General features: G+C 42.2%; 4 protein-coding genes across 4 annotated transcripts; 3 read left to right on the top strand and 1 right to left on the bottom strand.

Annotated features, from left to right (window-relative positions):
- Positions 1 to 25: 25 nt before the first annotated feature.
- Positions 26 to 2,747, top strand: Sing (singles bar). Its single transcript, XM_064118767.1, has 4 exons — positions 26 to 874; positions 1,436 to 1,618; positions 1,782 to 1,922; positions 1,997 to 2,747. The coding sequence occupies exons 1-4, from the start codon at positions 725 to 727 to the stop codon at positions 2,069 to 2,071; spliced, it is 549 nt and encodes a 182-aa protein (XP_063974837.1). The 5' UTR covers positions 26 to 724; the 3' UTR covers positions 2,072 to 2,747.
- Positions 2,748 to 3,029: 282 nt separating this feature from the next.
- On the top strand, positions 3,030 to 5,055 carry LOC135161312 (uncharacterized). Its single transcript, XM_064118770.1, has 3 exons — positions 3,030 to 3,291; positions 4,631 to 4,769; positions 4,854 to 5,055. The coding sequence occupies exons 1-3, from the start codon at positions 3,240 to 3,242 to the stop codon at positions 5,014 to 5,016; spliced, it is 354 nt and encodes a 117-aa protein (XP_063974840.1). The 5' UTR covers positions 3,030 to 3,239; the 3' UTR covers positions 5,017 to 5,055.
- Positions 5,056 to 5,971: 916 nt separating this feature from the next.
- LOC135161292 (multifunctional protein r) lies at positions 5,972 to 21,755 on the bottom strand. The gene is made up of 11 exons (XM_064118728.1): positions 21,600 to 21,755; positions 20,238 to 20,653; positions 16,281 to 19,754; positions 16,083 to 16,187; positions 10,647 to 10,901; positions 10,153 to 10,404; positions 9,778 to 9,942; positions 9,265 to 9,598; positions 9,071 to 9,186; positions 7,734 to 8,498; positions 5,972 to 6,965 (listed from the first exon to the last, which is right to left on the bottom strand). Exons 1-11 carry the CDS (start codon positions 21,700 to 21,702, stop codon positions 6,201 to 6,203), a joined length of 6,750 nt encoding a protein of 2,249 aa, XP_063974798.1. The 5' UTR covers positions 21,703 to 21,755; the 3' UTR covers positions 5,972 to 6,200.
- On the top strand, positions 10,911 to 15,644 carry LOC135161298 (uncharacterized). Its single transcript, XM_064118745.1, has 4 exons — positions 10,911 to 11,951; positions 12,390 to 12,688; positions 13,229 to 14,748; positions 14,933 to 15,644. The coding sequence occupies exons 1-4, from the start codon at positions 11,692 to 11,694 to the stop codon at positions 15,536 to 15,538; spliced, it is 2,685 nt and encodes an 894-aa protein (XP_063974815.1). The 5' UTR covers positions 10,911 to 11,691; the 3' UTR covers positions 15,539 to 15,644.
- Positions 21,756 to 21,794: the final 39 nt, after the last annotated feature.

Genomic DNA, 21,794 nt, shown 5'->3' with positions numbered 1-21,794 from the left:
TATATGGAGGCAGAATTAGGATCTAGAAGGTTATTATGAGTTCATTGGTATCGACCTAGAAAAATTAATGTGCCAGCACAGAAATTTTTACCGTACGCTATAGGAATTTTTGCAAAATAAACGTAAAAAATTCTTGATGAATACAGCTAATTTCCGCGAGCAACACGTGCATTTTTCTAGCCCCAAAGCAACAGCAATTTTCTAAAGTAAATCCGCGAAAAATTCCGCTGCTGTTGTAGAATTTTTTTGGACCTGTCCAAATCAATGGATTTTATTCTGAAGAGAATAATTTTTTTGTGAGATCCACTTTTATGATGATTACCCTCGGTATGTGGCCGCACGTACATCACATATGTATATTGTGGCGCGTGCCTAAAATAGATGCCTTTTCCACGGATGTTGTCTCGACAACGATGCAGGGGGTGCAACGACACGCGTGCTCAATGACTACCCGTGAGAATCCCCTTGTTTCAGTCCCCATCCGAAAGTCACTCTTTAAACATTAAAAATTTCATTGCTCTATTCAATATTTCGCCTCGACCCATTGCAACTGCACGTGAACCCCAAAATTAAATAACTAACGCGTAAAATAAATTGAGAGAGTAAATGAAATCGGTTTAAATGAGAGTAGAAGTCATCGGTTTAAATTAGAATCGACTGCTAGAGGCAGAAGTACAAGTTGGTCAGATAAGTTTTGTAAAAAATTAAGCCGACACACGGAATAATGAAGACCAGTGGAAGACCGATTATTAGAATGGCTCCGGAGGCGACTTATGGAGCCGGTGGAATAGAGTGCTGCTTCTGTCGGTGCTGCACTTGTATTCACATAGAATTCTTCAAGACTTTTCCTGGGGCTGTCAAAGTAGCTGAGACGGTGAGTAATTGCAAATTTTATGGAGAAATGTAGACTAAGATGAGTACGAAAATGGAGATTTTTTAGGAAAATTAACAAAGACATGGCCTTGAATGCATAAATTTTTACCTCATCGTCCACGAATTCTACATTTTTTAAATGTTTATCTAGTCCATGATTTTAAAAATCGTGACAAAAATTTTAACGTTGTTTTTTCATCATAAAGTTGTTTCTAATAAATTGACTCGCCAGTCCCGGGGAGAGGTGGGTTCATCGAGTTAAACTTCCATTCTTTACGACTAATAAACAATTATTGAGCAATATTTTAGGGGGTTCCTTCGCATAGGGTTCTGGAGAATATATATCTAAGGAAAGACAACGATTTAAATATACAACTTTTCTATTTTTTCATCCTTCTAATCGATGGGCTAAAATTAGGAGGAAAATTTGAAATTGAAGTCTTCCTCAGTGTAATTTCCCCACTTATCTATAAAATCCTCCATAGGATTCAATATATATAGGTGGGATCCTCTATAGGATCTCTCAGTGAGGCATGAAGTATAATTATCTTTTACTTCTCAGGTAATAAGCGGCCTGATCCAGAGCCTATTGATAAATTACGGCCTCCGGTACAGTGCGACCATTGGTTCAGCCTTCGAAGGATCATTGACAACGTCATCGGCCTGTTTTCTGACGTCATCTGTCCTCCTGGCGTGCTACATAATTTCTAAGAAATCTTATGGACTCATTCGTGCATCACTATTTGTGCGTATTTAAATAAAATATCAATAATATAAATTATTGTGAATAATGATAAGACCAAAATCGAATTCGAATTCTGCCAATCAAATATTGATCTGACAAGATATTGAATTCGTTCTTATTGTTCCCCAATTATTTACAAAATAATTCAATTTATGATTTTCAGGAAATGATGTTCAATGCTCTCGCGTGCTTCCTGTACATAACTTCCGCCTCTTATCTCGGTTTTTCGACAAAAATGTTCTTGTGGCCCCAGTACTACATCACCCCAGGGTTCGACGTGTATCCGGCGATGACTGCGGCATATGTGAGTAAACGAAACAAATACCCTAAACGCTCAAATATTTTTTAGGGAATTTATTTGTTCTATTTATGATCCAGATGCTGAGTGTCGTCGTGGGGTGTTTGCACGGGGCGGACGCGTACTTCTCCTTCCGGGACTACAAGAGAAGATAATCGTCACCTCCCGCGAACTTTAGAATAATCGATGTATTATGTTGATTAACCCTAGATGGATTGCCCTATGGGGTAACCGCAACGCATCGTTTTTCATAAATTACGAGACCGAACGCGCACTGTTATCACAAACATAATGATGGAAAATGTCAAAATTGAATGAACCAATGAGGAATAAGCGTGACAGACTTTTGAGATATCGATAGTCTCGATGTTTGTCGAGTTGACGGACTCTAGACGTTTGGACGTCCCCCGATACCAGTCGAACGTGTAGACGTTCATTAGACGGAACTCAGACGTGAGAGACTCCATGAGACGTTCTTGTGTGACAGAGTGGACGTCCTTTGAACGACCAACAGATTAATTCTAGAATAGAGATGGGATGATCTAGCCCTAGATGGGATGTCCATCTAACCCTAATTATTAACTGTAGATCGGCACAGGACGTCCCGTTAATCTTGGGAGGTCTCTTAAACGAAATTAAGACGTGAAAAAATTCATTGGACTGAAAGTTTTTACTGAAGTCACTTCCATGACACTAAAACTATGTAATGTTTTTAATGTATTATATTCTCGATTTATTTTTAATGTTAATAGCTAATAAGTTGTATTTTTTGTATAATTTTCGTCACAGAATAAAAATCTGGGTCAATAAAATAAATAAACTGGTCTTTTATCCTTTGACAATTCACTGACTCCGGAACTAACAACGCAAATGAGATAAAATTTATCTCATTTTCAAATGCAGAGCAGGATGGTTTTTCGAGGGCGTCTATGCAACCCTGGGGAATAGTTGATGTGTAATTATCATGAGTACATTGGAGAAATGTATAGAGAGAAAAAAATATAGAATGAAAGTAAATATAAAACAAAAGCCCCGCGATGGAAAAATCCCATTCTGTCCGTCTGGAGAAGGAACCTTCCGCCGTTTTTTCTCACACGCGATTTGTACGTGCTCACGACAGTCTGCCGGCATTCTAACACTTGATGTCGGCTGAAAGAAAAGCCAGCTGTATGCGCCAAACCTCACGTTCGACAGCTCAGTTTCTTCCAGAATTTCGAACCGGTCGCAACGCTAGTCGTTCTCCGCTTCCGTTCAGTGATTTTTGGGATTCAGTGGGGGAGTTCGAAGGGCTCATATTCCCAGGTCGTTTCGATTTTGGGGAAAATGGAGACCAATTTCCATGGAAATTTAACGGGGGAGAAAAATTCGGTGGGAGGTAATGAATTATATTTAATTTTCATTAGTTTCTCATAAGAAAAATTCCAAAACTCGTAATTGGCGAAAATGGTATGAAATTAAGTCGAGGAAACAAAAAGCAGAAAGGATTCGACACGTGACAAATTTATTCGCAACGATGTTATATTGGTTCAAGCTTTCAGTGGAATGATAAATATTTCCTATCGATTTCATTTTCCCACTCGATATGTTTTATATATAAATTCTTCTGTTTAATGAAAAAACATTGCGTGCAAAGAATCCGCTTCACAGTACGAAAATTAACGCTCAGTAATTCCCCGAAAATATTACCACAATGAAGTGTCCATCGCAACTTCAATTGAAACAATATTTTTACACTCGGAAAGAGAAATAAATTCTCGTCCTTCAGCTTTAACGAATCCTTTCGCTGCCAGTGATGTGTAAATTCCATTGACTCATAGAATGTCAGAGATATATCAACTTGTGCCTGGTACAGCAAGCATTGAACATTGCTTGATTGCCATGACGTAAAAGCATTAAACGGCGTTTCTCCAGTGAAAGCTGATAGTCCAAATACATCACAATCAGCAAAAAAAACGGTGTCGAGTAATTCGACACGTTTTTTTTACAAAATGGATTTTAATTGCGAATTGAGTACATGCTTCCTCCCAACTGCACAACACGGATACAATGTTTATCAGAAAAATTCTAGTGATAGGACAGAAATAAAGGGACAACGTGACGGTGAGGCGAAAATTCCAGCGCTGGAACTGCAAATGTTATTGGCAAAAATTTCTCAGAAATTCCCAGAAATTTTAAGAGAAAGTCCAAGACATTTTCTTCAATTTTTTGTGTCCACTCTTTAAAATTTATTCTTATTTCACGATCTAAATAGCGTAAAATATAAATTTTTTTGTATTCAATCTTTAATCACCGAATCCTAATAGTGCGTACGTGCATTTAACCACGTGAAACACCTGGGAATCTCCCTGAAGGATCCGGGCCATAGGCGCATTGACGTCAATGTCAATGGGAATTTACGATCGAGGCCCAAAGATATGACGTGCATTCTTATTAGATAAAGACATTGACCTGATATGATCAAAATAAATTAAATACTTCCTCCGATGAAAGTTACAGGTGCACCAGTCCGTGAATGTATCGCCCTATTCACTAATAAATTAAGTATATACTTCCGAATAATTCCGAATTCCGTATAATATATGATTATCCACGATATTAAACATGTTATATTAGGTCGCCGACGTTCCTCCAACATCGGGCCAGCATTGACCCGATTTGGAGTAATAATACAGTTTTATGAATCTCTGTAAATAACGTCTGCATCTGCGCTACAGGTCACGAATGGACAACATCACCTCCACTGACACCAGAAGAAGAAGATGCAGTAGTGACTCTCGTTATCATAGTCCTCGGCGTAGTTATAGCGATTATCGTACTTTTTTCAATGGGGGTTTTCCTCGACTGCAAACACCAGTAAGAAAGTCGATCTAAACCATTCTGATATTCCGATATATCGGTGTAACATTGAACAATCATATAAATTCTTGTATCTTCCAGAAGGCATGATTCAAGGAGAAAGAAAACACGGTTGAGGATGAAGATGCCTCTGTCTCCTCTGAGGAAAGACCCGGAAGATGGTAAAGCCCTCGCGTCGGACATGTATCTCGGTGGAACGACACAATTCGGGGCGATAAAAATGACAGAAGACGCAGCCGTTTGACATCAGTAATCCCAGAATCCAATAGACCGATAAATAACACTTCCCTAAAGTTGTTCAATCGTTATCTTATACTAAAATAGCCTACGACGGTCTCTCAGTTGCTGATGATGACACGGAGACTGAGAAAGTTTATAGATCGTCCGGTGGAATGAGTGATAAGAGATCTGAAAAATGGGAGAAATATCTGTCTGTGATATAAATGAATTTCCGTCCATCAATAGACCTCGAAATACTTTGAACACTTTAAAATACTCTAAACGAATTTCTATAATTTTGCGAACTGATGGAGTGAAATGGTAATGACCGCTGACCTCACTAATTTCACTTCGAATCCCCATTTACCTCAATCATTGATCTCACATTGATCGGAAAAAAATTCTGCCAATCTCATCCCATATTCCTTTTCTTCCTATCGTTCCATTTTACCCCACCTTCCCGTAAGTACTAGGACATTCACCGCGTGCTCTCGATTCTCGTAGTAGAAAAAATTAATTGCGTCATGCATAACTTAGTGTAAAAGATCTTTATCACTCGTTTAACTGACCTGTATAGCCTGCACATCAGCTATGATGTGACATCGATCTAATCCCTCACGCTAGATTTATTAATAATGTAGTTCTTCATCGAGTTATTCACGTCCTCAGATTATCTGAGGTTTATGACGAAGAACGTCATTCGCAACTTAACGCCGACCGAGTAGCCATCGAAAATCAATACAAAAATCAATTAATCGTATAACATCAATACTTCGAGACCCTACAATAATTTTCCACATCCTCGCGATATTTTTATATTGAATTTGTTTAATATCAATATTCTTCGGCGCGATGTATCGGTAAATCGATCTCCCAGGAGAAAATTTTTATCCACTAACAAAATCGATAGGTTTACCAAGGATGCAATCCATCCAGAATTATGTAGATTATTTACTAATACCAAAGAGAAAATTCAACCATCAAAATGGAAATTTCGATACTTTATTTATTGTACATAATATATGTAATCACACTTTCACCAGAGATGAGTTTCTGTATAAAAATATTTTGATGTATGTACCATAAAAAAAATCATTGTCAGTTATTTCGATCGAAAGAATTTCAATCAGCAAACAAAATCAATCAAAAGTTCTTTCCCCCTATTGACCCTTACTCACAAGACCCTTAAACTTACAATGGCGCCCCCAATCAACATCTTCCCAAGACAATGGCAAGCAGAGCCATCCTGACGTAGACCCCGCACTCTGCCTGCCTGAAATACGCAGCCCTAGGATCCACATCGAACTCTGGACTAATCTCAAAGTTCCTGGGTAGAGGATGCATCACCACCATCCGCCTCTTAGCTCTTGTCATCAGCTGAGGTGTAATAACAAAATGACCGCAGGCATTGTCATACTCTTCCTGACTCTGGAATCTCTCTCTCTGAATTCTCGTTACATACAGGACATCAGTGTCGGGCAGGACGTGCGCAAGGCTCGAGAATTTCTCTTGTGGTACCCCCCTCTCAGCCACATATTTGACCACATGATCAGGCATGCCAAGACTGGGTGGACTGACGTATCGGAGGTTAACGTTGTAGAGGGTGAGGAGCCTAGCCAGGGAATGAACGGTTCTGCCATGTTTAAGGTCACCAACCATTGTGATGGTCAGGCCATTAACAGTTCCAATCTCCTCACGAATCGTGAAGACATCCAACAAAGCTTGTGTTGGATGCTCCCCGACTCCATCCCCAGCATTGATAATGGGTTTTCGACAATGCTGGGCAGCCCTGGCGACAGCACCAGGTTCTGGGTGTCGAAGGACTAGAGTATCCGCATAACTCGCCATTATGGTTATGGAATCCTCCAATGTTTCCCCCTTTTTCACTGAGGAAGTGGTCTCATCCATGTGGATGACTTTTCCGCCTAATCGCTGCATAGCTGCGTCAAAACTACAGGACGTTCTGGTACTAACCTGGAGATCGACGGTTTTTTGGTATTTTAATCCTGAGCTAGTAAGTATGAGTGTCGATGGAGGTGAATGTGGTTGAAGTGCCGGACGGTTTAATCCATTACGGGATTAAATGTGAAGGACAATGCGGTTTTAGTAGATGATGTAGTTCGTAAGAGGATTGGTGAGGCTCGTGAGGGTTGAGTTTGCATATGGCTCTTCCATCTTAGGTTGAATGTGAATTAGTTTCGTAAGGATCGGTGGTCGAAGTGCATATGGTTTGGTTCGTTTGAAGGTCTAATGTGCGCGTCAGTGAGGTTTTCAGGTTCAATAGGTGATTTGGTTGTTATAGGAAACGATGAGGCTCCTGAGGGTTGATTTTGTAAATCATTTGATCCCTATACGAGTTAATTTGATTCTACTTTTTAGTAGATTTGGTAGTTATATGGGTCAATGTCTATAAAAGACACGCGTTCAGGGTCAAATGTACAGGGGATTCGACCCATTCGAGGGTGAAATGGAAAGTTTAATAATTTTTTGGAATCTTTAAGTTTAATTTGTTCCACCATTTCGGCGGTGGAATGTGAAAATTACTCAATTTTCCTTTCATTTGTAACATTGATGTGATCCTCATCGGATTGGATAGGTGTGATAAGGATTATGAACATCGTTTTTCGGATAATTCAAACTTTTCAGTCAGTGAAAGTCAATGAGGATTTCATGAGGATGCAATGAGGTTTAAGTAAAAGCCAATTACTTATTCATGACCAGTAAAAAGTATTTGGTACTCACCTCGTAGAAGATGGACGCCATAACCTTTCCCCGTAGAATATTATCAACGGGCCGATCCTTCAGAACATCTATTCGAAGTGTCTGGGCAAGATTGAAGATATCGTTGAGCTGTTCCTTGCTGAACATGTCAGCGGTGAGAATGTGATGGCCAGCAAGACCGTGATGAGGTGATGGATGTCTTACGGCTGTTGAGGTCTGCAGAAGGCAGTTGGGATCGGTCTTGATCCTTCCCAGGAGAGGGGACAACGGTCTCTGGGGGATTTTCGAGGAATCTCGAGCCTCAACGTCTGACCCGAAGTGGACGCCACCCTTGAATGGGACCGGCTGAAGAAGGTGAGTGTAGCCATCGCTAGGCTCGTCAGATTGTGAGACTGATATACCATGTGCGGGCAGGAGAATTCCTTTCTCGTAGTTGGGAGATATGAGTTTATTGTCCAGAGCAGAACTAGGACGACTGGTGGTGTCACCTGCTACGTGGAGGATTGGCTGAACTTTCTGGTTTCGTTGGATCTCACGAATATCCTGACCGAAGCCGGGGGGTACCAGCACCTGGCCCTCGACATAGGCCACTTCCCCACGGAGGACAACGCGATGGACTGAGCCACGAATTTTCATCCCCGCGAAGGGCGTCCATTTGGACTTTGTGAAGGGCAGAGCTTTTGGAATTGTCCACTCCTCGTCGAGGTCCACTTCGACGTAGGTGTTAGGCTGGGATGGAATGTTGAAAATTCGCTTGGGATTTGTGTGGAACTTTTCCACTATGTCCTGAAAACAATAGTGAGGATTTTTGATGGTTTCTTTGAAAATATTTCTTGGAAAAATTTAACGGCAATTACCAGGAGGGGCGGAGCAATAGGGAAATTAGTTTTGAACGTTCATACCAATGACGTGCAAATGTTTAATTTAAAAAAAAAAACTCCCATTTTTTTTCTCTCAAAAATTGAAACAAGATTTTCAAGCACAAAGAAATAAACTGCAGCACTTGCACTTTTAAGATGACAAAACTATCGAGATTACCCGGGGAATCACCATTAGCTCGAGTGATAATTTATCACAGCCCCCACTTGCTCGAGGCACTAAAACTCTTGTAGGAAATGCGATAAATCGTAGTGCCTCCCAGCGGCTTTACAATCGTTTTTCTCCGATACTTTTCATTGGGATGAGAATAAAAATGTCTGGATGACCATCGTTTCGTTTCAACGTTCAAGATTAAATCGCGGATTAAAACGATTAAACCCACTGGTATGTAACTGATAAGATCAGTCAGCAAAAATACGAGTGACGTAAGACTAGCCTGGGGTGTCATCGGATATCAAAGAAAAGTGTGTTATCATTACCTCGATTGTAAGTCTGCCTTCGTGGACAGCATTTAAGAGGAGTGGAAGAATTGTCTCCAAACCAGGGTAACCAGGAGGTGCTTTCTCCCCGTCTTTCTCTTCGACTGCATGGGGTGCTGATGAGTAAAAACGAAAGGAACCATTAAAATATGAATTAATAGATAAATAAAGAAATAAATAAATTGTAGCATTACCATGATCAGTAGCGAAGCAATCGATGATACCGATATTGTCCCAGAGTGCTTGTTGATCCTCTGGAGTACCTAGAACAGGTCTCACCTCACCCCTGGCAGCTCCAATCTTCTCCAGATCATTCTGGGTTAGAAACAGATGGTGGGGGCTCACTTCGCATGTTACATTGAGGCCACTTTCTTTGGCTGCGCGAATTATCTCGATCTCCTCTTTTCGTGCAACGTGACAAATGTGAACAGGTCGGTCGTATCGACTTGCTAGAATTAATACAGTGGCCGTGATGTGACCTTCAGCGTGAACGCAGAGGGGATATTTCTTTGGCCAATTTTCGAAATGCTGTAATTGAGACAAGATTCCGATTATCAATGATTTAGATAATCATGATAATAATCGATTATAATACACCTTATAATATTATTGTAAAGTACAATTTAATATCGTTCAATCATTTATCTGTTTGTTAAAATAATTTACATTTTTAGAGTAAGTGGAGGTATTCAGTAATGGATACATACCTTCACCCAATCGCTGACATTCTTCATTTTTAATGTCGTGAAGGTGTCGTTCAGGTACATTTTTAGAGCTGCCGCGACCGGTGCAATCTTGGGGATTGTTGTGTAATTACTCGAAGATGCACCGACGAAGAGAGCGTAGTCACAACGAGCACCCGCACTGGCACACTGTCAATCAGTATTCACTACAGAAATTGCATTGATTGCAAGTGACAAACAAAAATTTCTACCAATAAACAAGAAGTTGTACTGAATTTTTGTAGTTTTTTCAATTTTTTAAACGATTGATTCTGTGGAAATTCGTCCGATAAAATTCAGTATATCATTTCTGTTCCTCTACGTTCACTTTTCACTTCCACAATCAGTGAAATCACATACCTCTTTGGCGATGGAAAAGGACTGGTGATCGACAATCGCAGGATTGGTGTTTGGCATTGCAAATATCATGGTGACACCGCCAGCTAGTGCAGCTGCTGTGCAGGAAGCAAAATCCTCCTTGTGAGTGGCACCTGGATCACGAGTGTGGACGTGCACATCGATGAAGCCAGGGAGCCTGAGGATCCTTCGGGAGGACATGCAGTCGGTGTGGGTTTTCATTCGTGGTGCTCGTCCTCCCAGTTTGTTGATCGCCTGATAAAATGCGAATGAGAGGAGATTAACGTCATGATGGGAATGAATAAGAGAACCAACTAGATGAATTGAACGTGTAATGAACGGATATTACGCAGTAAGGAAGCAGTTGTTGAAATTGTTTCGGTTCTGTTTTGATAGAAGTTATTGTATTCGCGCATTTATTTAGTTATTTATTCATTCATTCATTCATTTATCAAACAGCTCAGGTTATGAGCCATAAGCACTAAAATGTTACTTACGTCCACCAGCATTTTTGCACACTTGACATCGGTCACCAGCGGTATCGAGTAATCGACAGCAAGTCTTCGAGTACGGTAGCCATGGGTCATAAAGCTGGAGACCCTTCGGGCTCCTCCATTACACATTGGTAGATTTATCACGAGATCGAAGTGTTTCTTTGAGAGAAAGTCAGCCAAGCGATGAAGTTCGTGTGACCCTGTTCGAGATTGTTTCTTCAAGTCCATGTCCTCGAAGGTCCATTGTACTGGCTCTACCTGAAGTCACACCAGATTTTAACTCATACTTTGAAATTGTAATGAAAAAAGGAACGACATATATTATCTATAATAATAGAGTGAGAAGACCATGTCGTTAGAATAATTGATGTTGGATATTTTTTATAAAGTAGTAAATCTTTATGCTAAAATAGCGAAAACCAAAAAAAAACAAAGAATGATATAAATAAAATTATTAAGCAATTAATTAAGACCAATTGAGATAAAAACAATCAGTCGGATTCTTCCCAAAAATCCTGACAATATCGATAACTTCGTTGTGAATGTGGTTCCAAACCTCACAATGGGCTAAAAGTAATCGGTAAGTCACCGATTAATCTCGCAAATAATCTCCATCAAGAAATGAATTTTAAGATAACGGGAAAATGTTTGAACTAATAGTCTGCTTTTCATTTTCTTCCGCAAGATTCTCAACTCGCTATTATCAGAGTTTTTCCGAAGGCATTGTTCAACGAATTTTTCGTCTAAAACTATTTTTTTCAATTTTTTATTTTTATCAATATCTGATAAATAACTGGCCAATCGCCGGTACAGTGAATGACTCGATAACGTGATGGTTATTTATCGCACGGTATCTATCACGATTAATGCTACGAAATGAGCTTTAGTGTCCGACGAACGACCGTGACTAGTTCAGTCGGTTGTTCACGTTCAATTTGAGTTCATTAAACTGTTTTAAGATATTACCAATGATCTGTGAATATTTAAATTATGTTGGACTCTGGCGAGGGCTAATTGACTAATTAGTTGAGGGCACGATAAACAACGGATGACAGATATAATCGGGAATTTAGTGAAAATAGGAATGGGAAACAGAACTTCCAAACGGAAGAATGGAAATGCCGGAAAAATTCCTCCGACGAGGGACTCTAGTGATTCGGGGGATGATGACTATTTCAATGAGATTCATCAACAGTGGGAGAACGACGCCGAACTGAGGATCATGAGGAGACATATTGTGCGGGACTCCGAGGTCTTCATCCTCAATAATCTCATGATGTCCGTCCAATTCTTCGAGAATTTCGATGAGTAAGAACATTTTACCGCAGGTGGTGGTGGGTGGTGGGTTTCCCGATTTAAAGAGAGCATAACTCATTCGTACCGTTTGCACAAAATGCTATAAATTTTTGTAATAATTTTGTTTACATACAATTGCTATTTTCAGTGATGAGTCTCTGGCTTAATTATGATTCATAAATTCTTTCGCTACATCCGATTTTTACATTCGATATCAGATAAAATCAGTCAGATAGATCCATCGGGAATGAATAATAAATCAGAGCGATTTTTCAAATCCCATTATATCTTTTTTTTATATCTAATCAAAAAAAGAAGAATTGAATTATCAATTTTCGGAGAAGCTATCAGATTGATGCGTGAGAGTCGATACTGTGACCTAAATTACACCTCCACCAGAAGAAATTCTGGATAGAAATTATCCTACCGATTTTTCAAAAATTCTTTCAGAGAAATGTCGGAAATTCAAAAGACATCAGTGTCTGTTCGCGAAGCGGAAGTGAACTTGCTCCTGCCGACGCAGAAGCACGCCCTCATACCGGATGTACTCCAGGACCAAGTGGCGAAGAAAGTTGACTTTATCTACGAGAGACCAAGTCTGATTTTTTCAGTTGAGCCTCTCCAACCAGTTCGGCTCTATATTGTGTTCAATAATATTGAAATTACAGAGGAGAATTTTGCGTCTCCATACAGTACTGTTGATGAGACGGAGACATATAGTATGCAGTTAAAGCAGAGTAAACACAAAGGTGACATATTGATTCCGATGAAGATAAGATTTATAATAATTACACGTTTCAATTTTCATTAAAAAGCCAGCGCAGCCACAGGACATTTTAGTTACCTTTTCTACAGCTTTTCTACAGACTTTTTTCGGCGCAATTTTTTTTAGTTCATTCTCTTTTTTTTATCAACGAAGTCACACGAAAAAAAATGGGAAATTTGTATTTGTATTTGTAATTAAACATTTTAAGAGAATTCATCAAAGAACAATGGAAAATTTCACAGTAATCGTCTAGGGAATTCGCCAGGTTTTTGCGCGAAATCCTAGTGTACTGGATTTTTTTTCGTAAAATGACTCATCACCGAGATAATTCGAAATCACAAAGATGGTATAGATTACATTAAACGAGACTATCTGCACATGCTACACACGTAACTTCTCACCTCGTTACATCCTTTTATACAACTTTTCCTACAGAGAAATTCCACCTAAAAAAATTCCACAGAATGAGCTACAATGATCTACCGAATGTCATCATCTCAACTAAACAAAGAATTCTCCCCAGGTTACGCCCTCCTCCAACGTCTCGAGGTGCACCCCTCCCGGAGGAAGGCAGACCCGCCCGAGGAGCCGGCTGACAGTGACGTAGAAAGCCTCTATGATACCAACGGCGACCTCCCAAAGTCCCACGACAAACGATCCCCCTTTAAGTCTTCCCCCTCCCCAAGCTCAGAGAGCTATTACGATCCCCAGAGCTCCAAAAAATCCCAAACCCACCAATCACCGCACATTCGCTCCAAAATCTTCACATCATCCTCAGCGAGTCCAGCGGAGAGCACCAGTTCTGGCTACCGATCTGGCCACTATACGGTCGACAGCGACAGTGACACAGGCTACAGTGCTGGCTACCCTAAATCTTCAAGATCAACCTCAGAACTACCAAAGACCTGCTTCACCTACACCACCGATGACCACATCTATGGGACGAGAAAGGAGCGACGGCAAAAGCTGAATCAAAAAGACCGAGTCATCAGAGGTGTCATTCACAGTCAAATCTACGAGGTCTGGTACCTGAATTCTCGTAAATTCATGGAACACTTCTACCACCATTTCACAAACGACCTTGCCGACCTAATGGGCTTTGACTCGAAGATTCAGGACGAAGCTCAGGGGGCGATAATCTATCGAGATAAACTTGAGCTATTAGACTCGACGACTTGTTTGAAGGACGAGCAGTTTGCAATCACTCCTTGTGTCTGGTCAGCCTGGCCGGAGATGGCGCATGAGTGGCTTGAGCGACCTCGTGGTGACTGGCCAGAATACGAGATGCTGGAGAAGATCAAGGAGAGCGGCTGTCACCTGATACCCCAAGGATATAGCTCAGAAAGATCTAATAACGATTCACAGAGTCTTGAGTGGGAGGTGATATTTCCCGCTGCGGAGAGGTACCTCGAGACCTGCATGAATCATGCACAGGTGAAGGTGTACGTGATGGCGTTGATGCTGCAGAAGACGTTCTTCAGGCCGATTGAGTCGGTCGTTGGGCTTGGGGGGATGCACATACGGAATCAGCTGTTCTGGCTGATCGAGGAGGATGAGAGATTGGTTAGATGGCTGGAGAGCAGATCTGGGGAGAATATGTTGAAGCTTCTCAGCTCCTTGTACAAAGCGATCAGTCAGGATGAGCCGGTTCTACCAGATTATTTCCTCAGGGACAAAAACCTCTTCCAAGGAAAGATCTATCTACTGAGGACCCAAAAACAGTTGAAGCGGATCATAGAGAATCCAGTGATGTATGTTTTGCATGCGATGCAGAATATCAGGCACAGTAGGAGGTTTTTTCCTGTGATGGATACAGCCAAGTTGTTTAGGATTCTAACGGAGGATGTGCTGACGATCATCAATCCTAAGATCGCAGCGAATGGCAGCGGCCCCCAGGAGAATGGAGAACCAGTGTATGGACCGGGTTATGGGTTATGGAATAATGAGAGGAAGAAGGAGAGAAAGGTGTACGGAACGAGAACCGTAGCGAAAAAGAGTCTGATTGAAGCGAAATCATCGGCTGATCAAGTTGTGGAGATCGAGGTAAGTTGATCCAGGGGGTTTTCGAGAAGTACATTTCTTTTAACATACACGAAATAAATATTCAGTAGAAATTACCGAAGAGTTTACGTAGTTGTCAATGGGGAGTCGTTTTTCGGAATTTTTTTCGTAAGAATCAGAGAGAAAAATGGCGAACTATCGAGTATTAACCAATTCCTATTAATAGGTTCGATGTGCGGATATGGATCAGCATAGACTCGGTCTCGTCCTGAACTTCTTCATTCCGCACTTCATAAAAGTGGCCGAATGCTACCACGAGTACCGAGCCAACAGCCAGAAGACGACCTACATAGAACACGCAGAGAGACTCTGCGTTTTATTATCAGAACACTCCAGGCATCGAGGCACAGCTAGAACTTATCTGGATAAACTCAAATCCCTGAAACGAAAAGTCATGAGTTCAAAATTACAGGACGATCCGCCAGCGACACCCCAGAGAAACAGTGATCGACCAATCTTCACAGCCCCTCTAAACGAACGTTATGAATCCCCACCAATTCCTGGTGAATCTCAATCAATACTTCGCACTCCCACCCCCGCAGGAGCTTTCGATCAGAAAAATGATGAATCAGCGAGTACCTACGAGCCTGAAATACCCTCGGGGGCTCGCAAACGAGTGACTATGGCGGTTGTGCATGAAGGTGATTCTGGAGATGACGATGGGGAATTGAGAGGTGTTCAAGGACACCAGGGGAAGTCGAAGACCAACAGGGTCGTATCGCTCACGGAGAGTGAAAAGGCTTTATCCGCGGCGGAAGACACTTACATTTAGTGAATAATTATACTATTTCGTGAATTTTTTAACTAATAATTAAATTATGCTCTTATGGTAATGATTGTTCAGACCTTTTCATTAAAGGTTTTCAAGTTCTTCTTGATCATTTGATAAGATTTACAATTCTAGTCATGTAGTTTCTTTATCAGGGGATACCATTGATCGATCTTTAAACCAGAGATTGTAGGGGAGTTTGCTGACGCTTATGAAACCCAGGAGTCGAGAAAAATGCGAAAAACGTATCGACTTTAGAGAATTCCCGGAGCCTTAGAAAAATGGCAAATCGGCTCACAACTCGAATACCGTTGGATTTATTGCGCTATCTATATTATTTGCCAAGATATCCTCGAAAAACTGGGTCATTCAAAATTTCGGCCCTTTTTGCTCTAGGAGGCCCAGGAGCCGGGAAAAATACGAAAAACGTGGACTAAAACGACTTTAGAGAATTCTCGGACCCTGAGAACGTTCGCAAATAGCCTCACTGTAGTTCACTGACAAATATATGTGTAAAAAAATGACATAAACAAATTACTAAGCTCACCTCAACTCCATGCTCAGTATAAAAATCTGCAGTTCCCATGCTAGCGTAGAGCTTGTACCCCATCTTCTTCAAACTTCTAATAGACGATAACAACTCCACTTTGTGCTGAAAACAGTAGATTGACCTGATAATTACTAGTTTGTTAATGAAAAATATGGTCGTACTGATTAAAAATATATCTTATTCTCGAAAACTTACCTTGAAACTCCCAATTGACAGCAGAATCCCCTTCTGCGGTATATAGAACCCAGTGCTCATCATGCTCTTGAGATAGGCCTCATACCGATCATCGCCGAAACAAGCGACCTCGCCTGTAGACGCCATTTCGACGCCGAGAGTGACATCGGCCCCCGCGAGCCTGGAGAATGAGAACTGGGGGACCTTCACCCCGACTTTCCCGCATCCCGCGAGAATATCTACGGGATCCACAGTCTCACCCACCATAATCTTCGTGGCCATCGCCACAAAATCATGATCCAATGTCTTTGAAACGAATGGGAACGACCTCGATACCCTGACATTGCACTCAATGACCTTCAACTCATTGTCCTTAGCGATGAGCTGCATATTGAACGGTCCCGTGACCTCCAATGAAGCAGCGATAGCCTTGGAAATGACCTTGATTTTCGCTAGGGTTTCCGGATTAATATCCTGAGGAGGTGTCACCAGAGTGGCGTCCCCTGAGTGGACCCCGGCGTTCTCCACGTGTTCCGAAACCGCCATGCAGAGGATAACACCATCATACGCCACAGCGTCGACATCAATTTCCTTCGCGTCGAGTATAAACTTGGAGATGACGACGGGGTGTTCCTTGGAAACAGCACTGGCATTTTTCAGGTACGACTCGAGATCCTGATGAGAGTGAGCGACATTCATAGCGGCTCCACTGAGAACGTAGGACGGCCGGACGAGACAGGGATAGCCCACCTCCTCGCAGAATTCAATGGCGGAGGTGAGGTTGGTCAGTTCCTTCCATCGAGGCTGGGATATTCCGATTCTATCAAGCATCCTCGAGAACTTGAAACGATTCTCAGCACCATCCACTGACACCGGAGACGTGCCCAGGATTCTTGCTTGCTGCCTGTGTAAATCCATAGCGATATTATTCGGTAACTGGCCACCCATAGAGAGGATCACTCCCTCGGGATCCTCGTAATCGTAGATATCCATAACAACTTCGAACGATATCTCCTCGAAGTACAGTCTGTCAGACATATCGTAATCGGTGCTGACAGTCTCAGGGTTGTAATTAATCATGATTGTTTTCCTCCCAAGATTTCGAAGCTCCCGAAGACAACTGACTGCACACCAGTCGAATTCCACTGAACTTCCGATCCTGTAGACCCCTGATCCTATAACCATGGTGTAACCTCCTGGGAAGTCAATGTCATGAGTTGATCCGTTGTACGTCAGATAGAGGTAGTTTGTGGTGGCCGGCCACTCGGCGGCCACCGTGTCGATCTGCTTGACGAATGGCCGAATGTTGAACTCCTTTCGCTGCTTTCGAACAGCCAGCTCAGCGCTCCCGGTAATGACGGCAATCTGCTTGTCGGAGAAGCCGAGCTTTTTAGCTCCTAGAAGAATCGAGTGGGAAAGTTTCTCGGGACCGATTGACCGGAGTAACTGATGATACTTGATTATGTTTTGCATTTTATGAAGGAACCAGCGGTCGATCTTCGTGAGTTCGTAAAGACGATCGATGGAGTAGCCCATCTTCAAGGAAGTTGCGATTACGAACATACGTTTATCCGTGGGCTTCTCGAGTTCCTCATCGTCCAGAGTCCTCATATGCGGTTGGAAGCCATTGACGTGTTCATCGACCATCCTCAGGGCTTTCTGGAAAGCCTCCTCAAACGTCCTTCCAATGGCCATCACCTCTCCCACGCTCTTCATCGATGATCCGATCTTAGTGCTGACTCGCTGAAACTTACTGAGATCCCATCTCGGGATCTTCACCACGCAGTAATCAAGACTTGGCTCGAAGCAAGCTGTCGTTTTTCCTGTGACCGAGTTATGTATTTCAGGAAGTGGAATCCCCAAAGCCAACTTCGCAGCGACATAAGCCAGAGGATAGCCAGTGGCTTTGCTGGCAAGAGCGGAACTCCTAGACAACCTTGCATTCACTTCGATGATATAGTATTCTTCAGAGAGTGGATTGAGGGCGTACTGAATGTTGCATTCGCCTACGATCCCGAAGTGCCTGATTACTTTAACAGCCACCGTTCTCAGCATATTATACTCTCGGTTAGACAGGGTCTGGCTAGGAGCTACGACGATTGACTCCCCAGTGTGGATCCCCAAAGGATCAACGTTCTCCATGTTACAGACTGTTATACAGTTGTCAAAAGCATCTCTCACGACTTCGTACTCGACTTCCTTCCACCCTTTTAGGGATTTGTCGATTATCAGCTGGCTGGAGTGAGCCAGCGCCTGTGTTGCAAGAGTCTTCAGCTCTTCCTTTGTATTTGCAAATCCTGAGCCGAGTCCTCCTAAGGAGAAGGCAGCCCTAGCCATCACGGGGTAACCGAGTTTTTCAGCCGCTTCGAGGGCTTCTTCGATAGAGTAGACAGCCACACTTGGTGCTACTTTCTCCTGAATCATACTGATTTGGTCGGAAAAGATTTTTCTGTCCTCAGTATCGATAATCGATTTGATGGGAGTTCCGAGAATTTTAATTCCATATTTTTCAAAGACACCCGCTTTCTCCAGTTCAACGCCGCAATTCAATGCTGTTTGACCACCGAATGTCAGAAGAACCCCGTCAGGACGTTCTGAGCGTATCACCTGCTCGACGTACTGAGGAATTATCGGCAGGAAATAGATCTTGTCAGACATTCCTTTTGATGTTTGTACGGTGGCGATGTTGGGGTTGATCAAAACAGTTTGAATGTTTTCTTCTTTCAAAGCTTTCACGGCTTGTGATCCCGAGTAATCGAACTCTCCCGCCTGACCGATGGACAGGCCCCCCGAGCCCAGTATGAGGACCTTCCTGGGCCTCGTTATGCCATCTGTCTCGGGCGGAATGTATTTCAGTTTTTTTGTCAGGGCTTCTTTCAGATAGCCTGGAGCAACTGCACCCTTTTCCATTGATTCCTTCGTCGTTTCTATGAAAACGTCGAAGAGGCATTCGAGGTCTTCAGGACCTGCCGTGTGTTCCGGATGAAACTGTACTGAGAAATAAGGGAGTGTCTCGTGGAGGATGCCCTCGTTGGAGCCGTCATTGGCGTTTGTGAAGAGGACCTCCCAGCCTTTTGGTAGTCTATCGGTAGCAACTGCGAAACCGTGATTCTGGGAGGTCATGTAGCACCGGTTGGTGCCGTTGTGGATGACGGGCTGATTATGTCCACGGTTACCGTAGGGCATCTTGTAGATTTTGCAACCGGCTGCCAAGGAGAGCATTTGGTGGCCCATGCAGATGCCGAAGATGGGAGTGGTAGGGTTCTTAGAGAGAAACGATCGGAGATGTTTGATAGATGGCTGACATGTACGGGGATCACCGGGACCATTGCTCAGGAACAGGCCGTCAAAAGTGACGTCAGAAAGGTCATTCTTCCAGGGGACCACAGTTACCGAGGCCCCGCGGTTTAGGAGACAGCGGATTTGGTTGTATTTCAGACCGTAATCCACCACGCATATCTTGGGAGTACCTTCAGGGTTGTACGTTCTTGTGCTCTGGGGAAGACGGAAACTTATGTAGTGTTCGCGTTCTATTCGCTAACCGAACCAACGGCGCGTTATAGCAAAATTTTGCAAATTAAATGAAGTTAATCATAAGTTTAAGAGCCGTTGGTCGTAAGGACGGATATTATTACACAGTAAATTCACAGGTAAATCCACAGGAAAAACAGCAGCAAAGTATCTGATAAAATGCGAGCATTTTGTGAGTATTTTTTGCCGAGATTCTTTGTGCTCCAATTTTGGCAAATGTTTTGCAGATAAATTGGATGATACTCTGATGGCCTATCACTCCAAAATTATAACGAAAATTTTCACTGAACGTCGATAATTTGGAAGACGATTACGTGGTTAGATTTTAAAAATTTTTCCCAACATTTCGTCGACTATACAGCCGTCAATATTCAGGTGCTATGCTGACAATTTTCTGGCAAATTCTCAGTCAGGAACATACGATCTACTCATAAATCTCCTACTTACCGATGACACCGCGGCAACCAAATTGTTGCAGTTGGGGTCGTCTATTTTCCGCCTAATTATATCCTGTGAAGGTGGCTCATATATGATCCTCCCCAGAATACTCCCCTTTTCCCTGATGATCTTCGTGAGGGCTCGAGTGTCAATCCCATGGATTCCTGGAATGTTTTGCTCCTTCATCCAGTCTGGGAGGGACCTTGTCTGTCTCCAGTGGCTCGGGGTGTCGCAAATTTCCCCGACGATGAGGCCAGCCGCCCATATCTTGGAGGATTCAAACCAATAAGGTAGTCCATGCTCGTCCTTTTCGTCACCAGGTACTCCGTAGTTTCCAATCAGTGGATACGTCAGAACCAGTATTTGTCTGTGATATGATGGATCCGTCAGGGACTCAGAGTATCCAACCATACCCGTTTGAAAAACTACGGAAATTAAAATAACCGATAATAAAGATAATGAAAACAGCAGGTCATCTATCTCTCCGTTTGAATGAATTGTGGAAAATCTTTTGGTCGTTATTATCAGCTCACTGATATGATTTTTTGGTACGTAGAGGAGGTCATGTTGTGCTGAAGGATTTTCCAATAAGGTAAATACACCGGCGGGACAATTGAAGAGAAAAATCTTAAAAAATTACTTCAAAATTATATTGGATTTGCATTGAATATTGGATTAGTTTTGGGATTCCCACCTTCCTTATTTTCTACTCAAGGCCATAGATCGACCAGTTCAAAAGCATTATTATGTGAGAATCAACGTTCTTATAATGCTATTGTCAAATGTAAAATGCCAGTAAATTGTCCTTGCATCGAAAAATCGGTTTTTTAAATCTCTGTATTTACAAGAACTTGATAAAAATTTATGACAACCCCTTCAGCAGCTTTGATTATTTACAACAGAAAGGTCTTGGTGAAAATGAAACATCTCAAAAGTCGACTCAATCAGTATGGAAGTGGCAAACAGACAGGTTGTGACTGTTGTACCCGTTTTAAATGAATATCTCGGAATCTAAAGAAGATAGCAAAATAGTCATCATAACCTTTTTTGTGGAGCGACTTAATTGCTACAACAAATGTTATCACCCAAATTTCGTTATCTCCCACAGATTCGGAGATATTGCTAACAAAACGCGAGTGAGACATAAGTTGACTTATTCCAATTGCCACCTCCCCAACTGAAATCTGATGATCTCTTAAAACAATTAGAGAAAATTGTTGAAATCAATCAGCTCATTAATTAGTGGCGAGTGTCCTCGGTAGCTGATAGAATTTCAATTCATCGGATGGACGCTAAAATGGAGTGCGACCACGTGTTGAGCCCGCCATCGCTCTCCGCAAAATATCAAGATAATAATTGCATGACACTGACCAACTTCTCCATCAACTGGAGCGATCGCCCCAAAACTCCGTCCAGGAAAGACACTGCCATCCTTGAGAACTAAATAACAATTGTTTTTTTCTTCAGTGAACATGATTTTCACATGCACGTGTCAATCGCCGGAACGACAATCATCCACTGTTCTATCGCCAACGACCGGTTGCGCATGCCAGTGATCACGGTCCA

This window comes from Diachasmimorpha longicaudata, chromosome 4 (genome assembly GCF_034640455.1).
Source record: "Diachasmimorpha longicaudata isolate KC_UGA_2023 chromosome 4, iyDiaLong2, whole genome shotgun sequence".
Taxonomy (NCBI): Eukaryota; Metazoa; Arthropoda; class Insecta; order Hymenoptera; family Braconidae; genus Diachasmimorpha; species Diachasmimorpha longicaudata.
The sequence above is the reverse complement of the archived record's forward strand: the minus strand, read 5'-3'. Positions and strand labels throughout refer to the sequence as shown.

Bases quoted from the DNA above. Each gene is read 5' to 3' on its own strand.
- Sing (XM_064118767.1), top strand. From the start codon at position 725: ATGAAGACCAGTGGAAGACCGATTATTAGAATGGCTCCGGAGGCGACT. The intron at 1,619-1,781 runs GTGCGTATTTAA...TATGATTTTCAG, and splicing joins TCATTCGTGCATCACTATTT to GAAATGATGTTCAATGCTCT. The intron at 1,923-1,996 runs GTGAGTAAACGA...TTTATGATCCAG, and splicing joins CGGCGATGACTGCGGCATAT to ATGCTGAGTGTCGTCGTGGG.
- LOC135161312 (XM_064118770.1), top strand. From the start codon at position 3,240: ATGGAGACCAATTTCCATGGAAATTTAACGGGGGAGAAAAATTCGGTG. The intron at 3,292-4,630 runs GTAATGAATTAT...TCTGCGCTACAG, and splicing joins GGAGAAAAATTCGGTGGGAG to GTCACGAATGGACAACATCA. The intron at 4,770-4,853 runs GTAAGAAAGTCG...TGTATCTTCCAG, and splicing joins TTCCTCGACTGCAAACACCA to AAGGCATGATTCAAGGAGAA.
- LOC135161298 (XM_064118745.1), top strand. From the start codon at position 11,692: ATGACAGATATAATCGGGAATTTAGTGAAAATAGGAATGGGAAACAGA. The intron at 11,952-12,389 runs GTAAGAACATTT...AAATTCTTTCAG, and splicing joins TTCTTCGAGAATTTCGATGA to AGAAATGTCGGAAATTCAAA. The intron at 14,749-14,932 runs GTAAGTTGATCC...TCCTATTAATAG, and splicing joins ATCAAGTTGTGGAGATCGAG to GTTCGATGTGCGGATATGGA.
- LOC135161292 (XM_064118728.1), bottom strand. From the start codon at position 21,702: ATGTTCACTGAAGAAAAAAACAATTGTTATTTAGTTCTCAAGGATGGC. The intron at 9,599-9,777 runs GTATGTATCCAT...TCTCAATTACAG, and splicing joins ATGTCAGCGATTGGGTGAAG to CATTTCGAAAATTGGCCAAA. The intron at 6,966-7,733 runs GTGAGTACCAAA...GTCGATCTCCAG, and splicing joins TGGCGTCCATCTTCTACGAG to GTTAGTACCAGAACGTCCTG.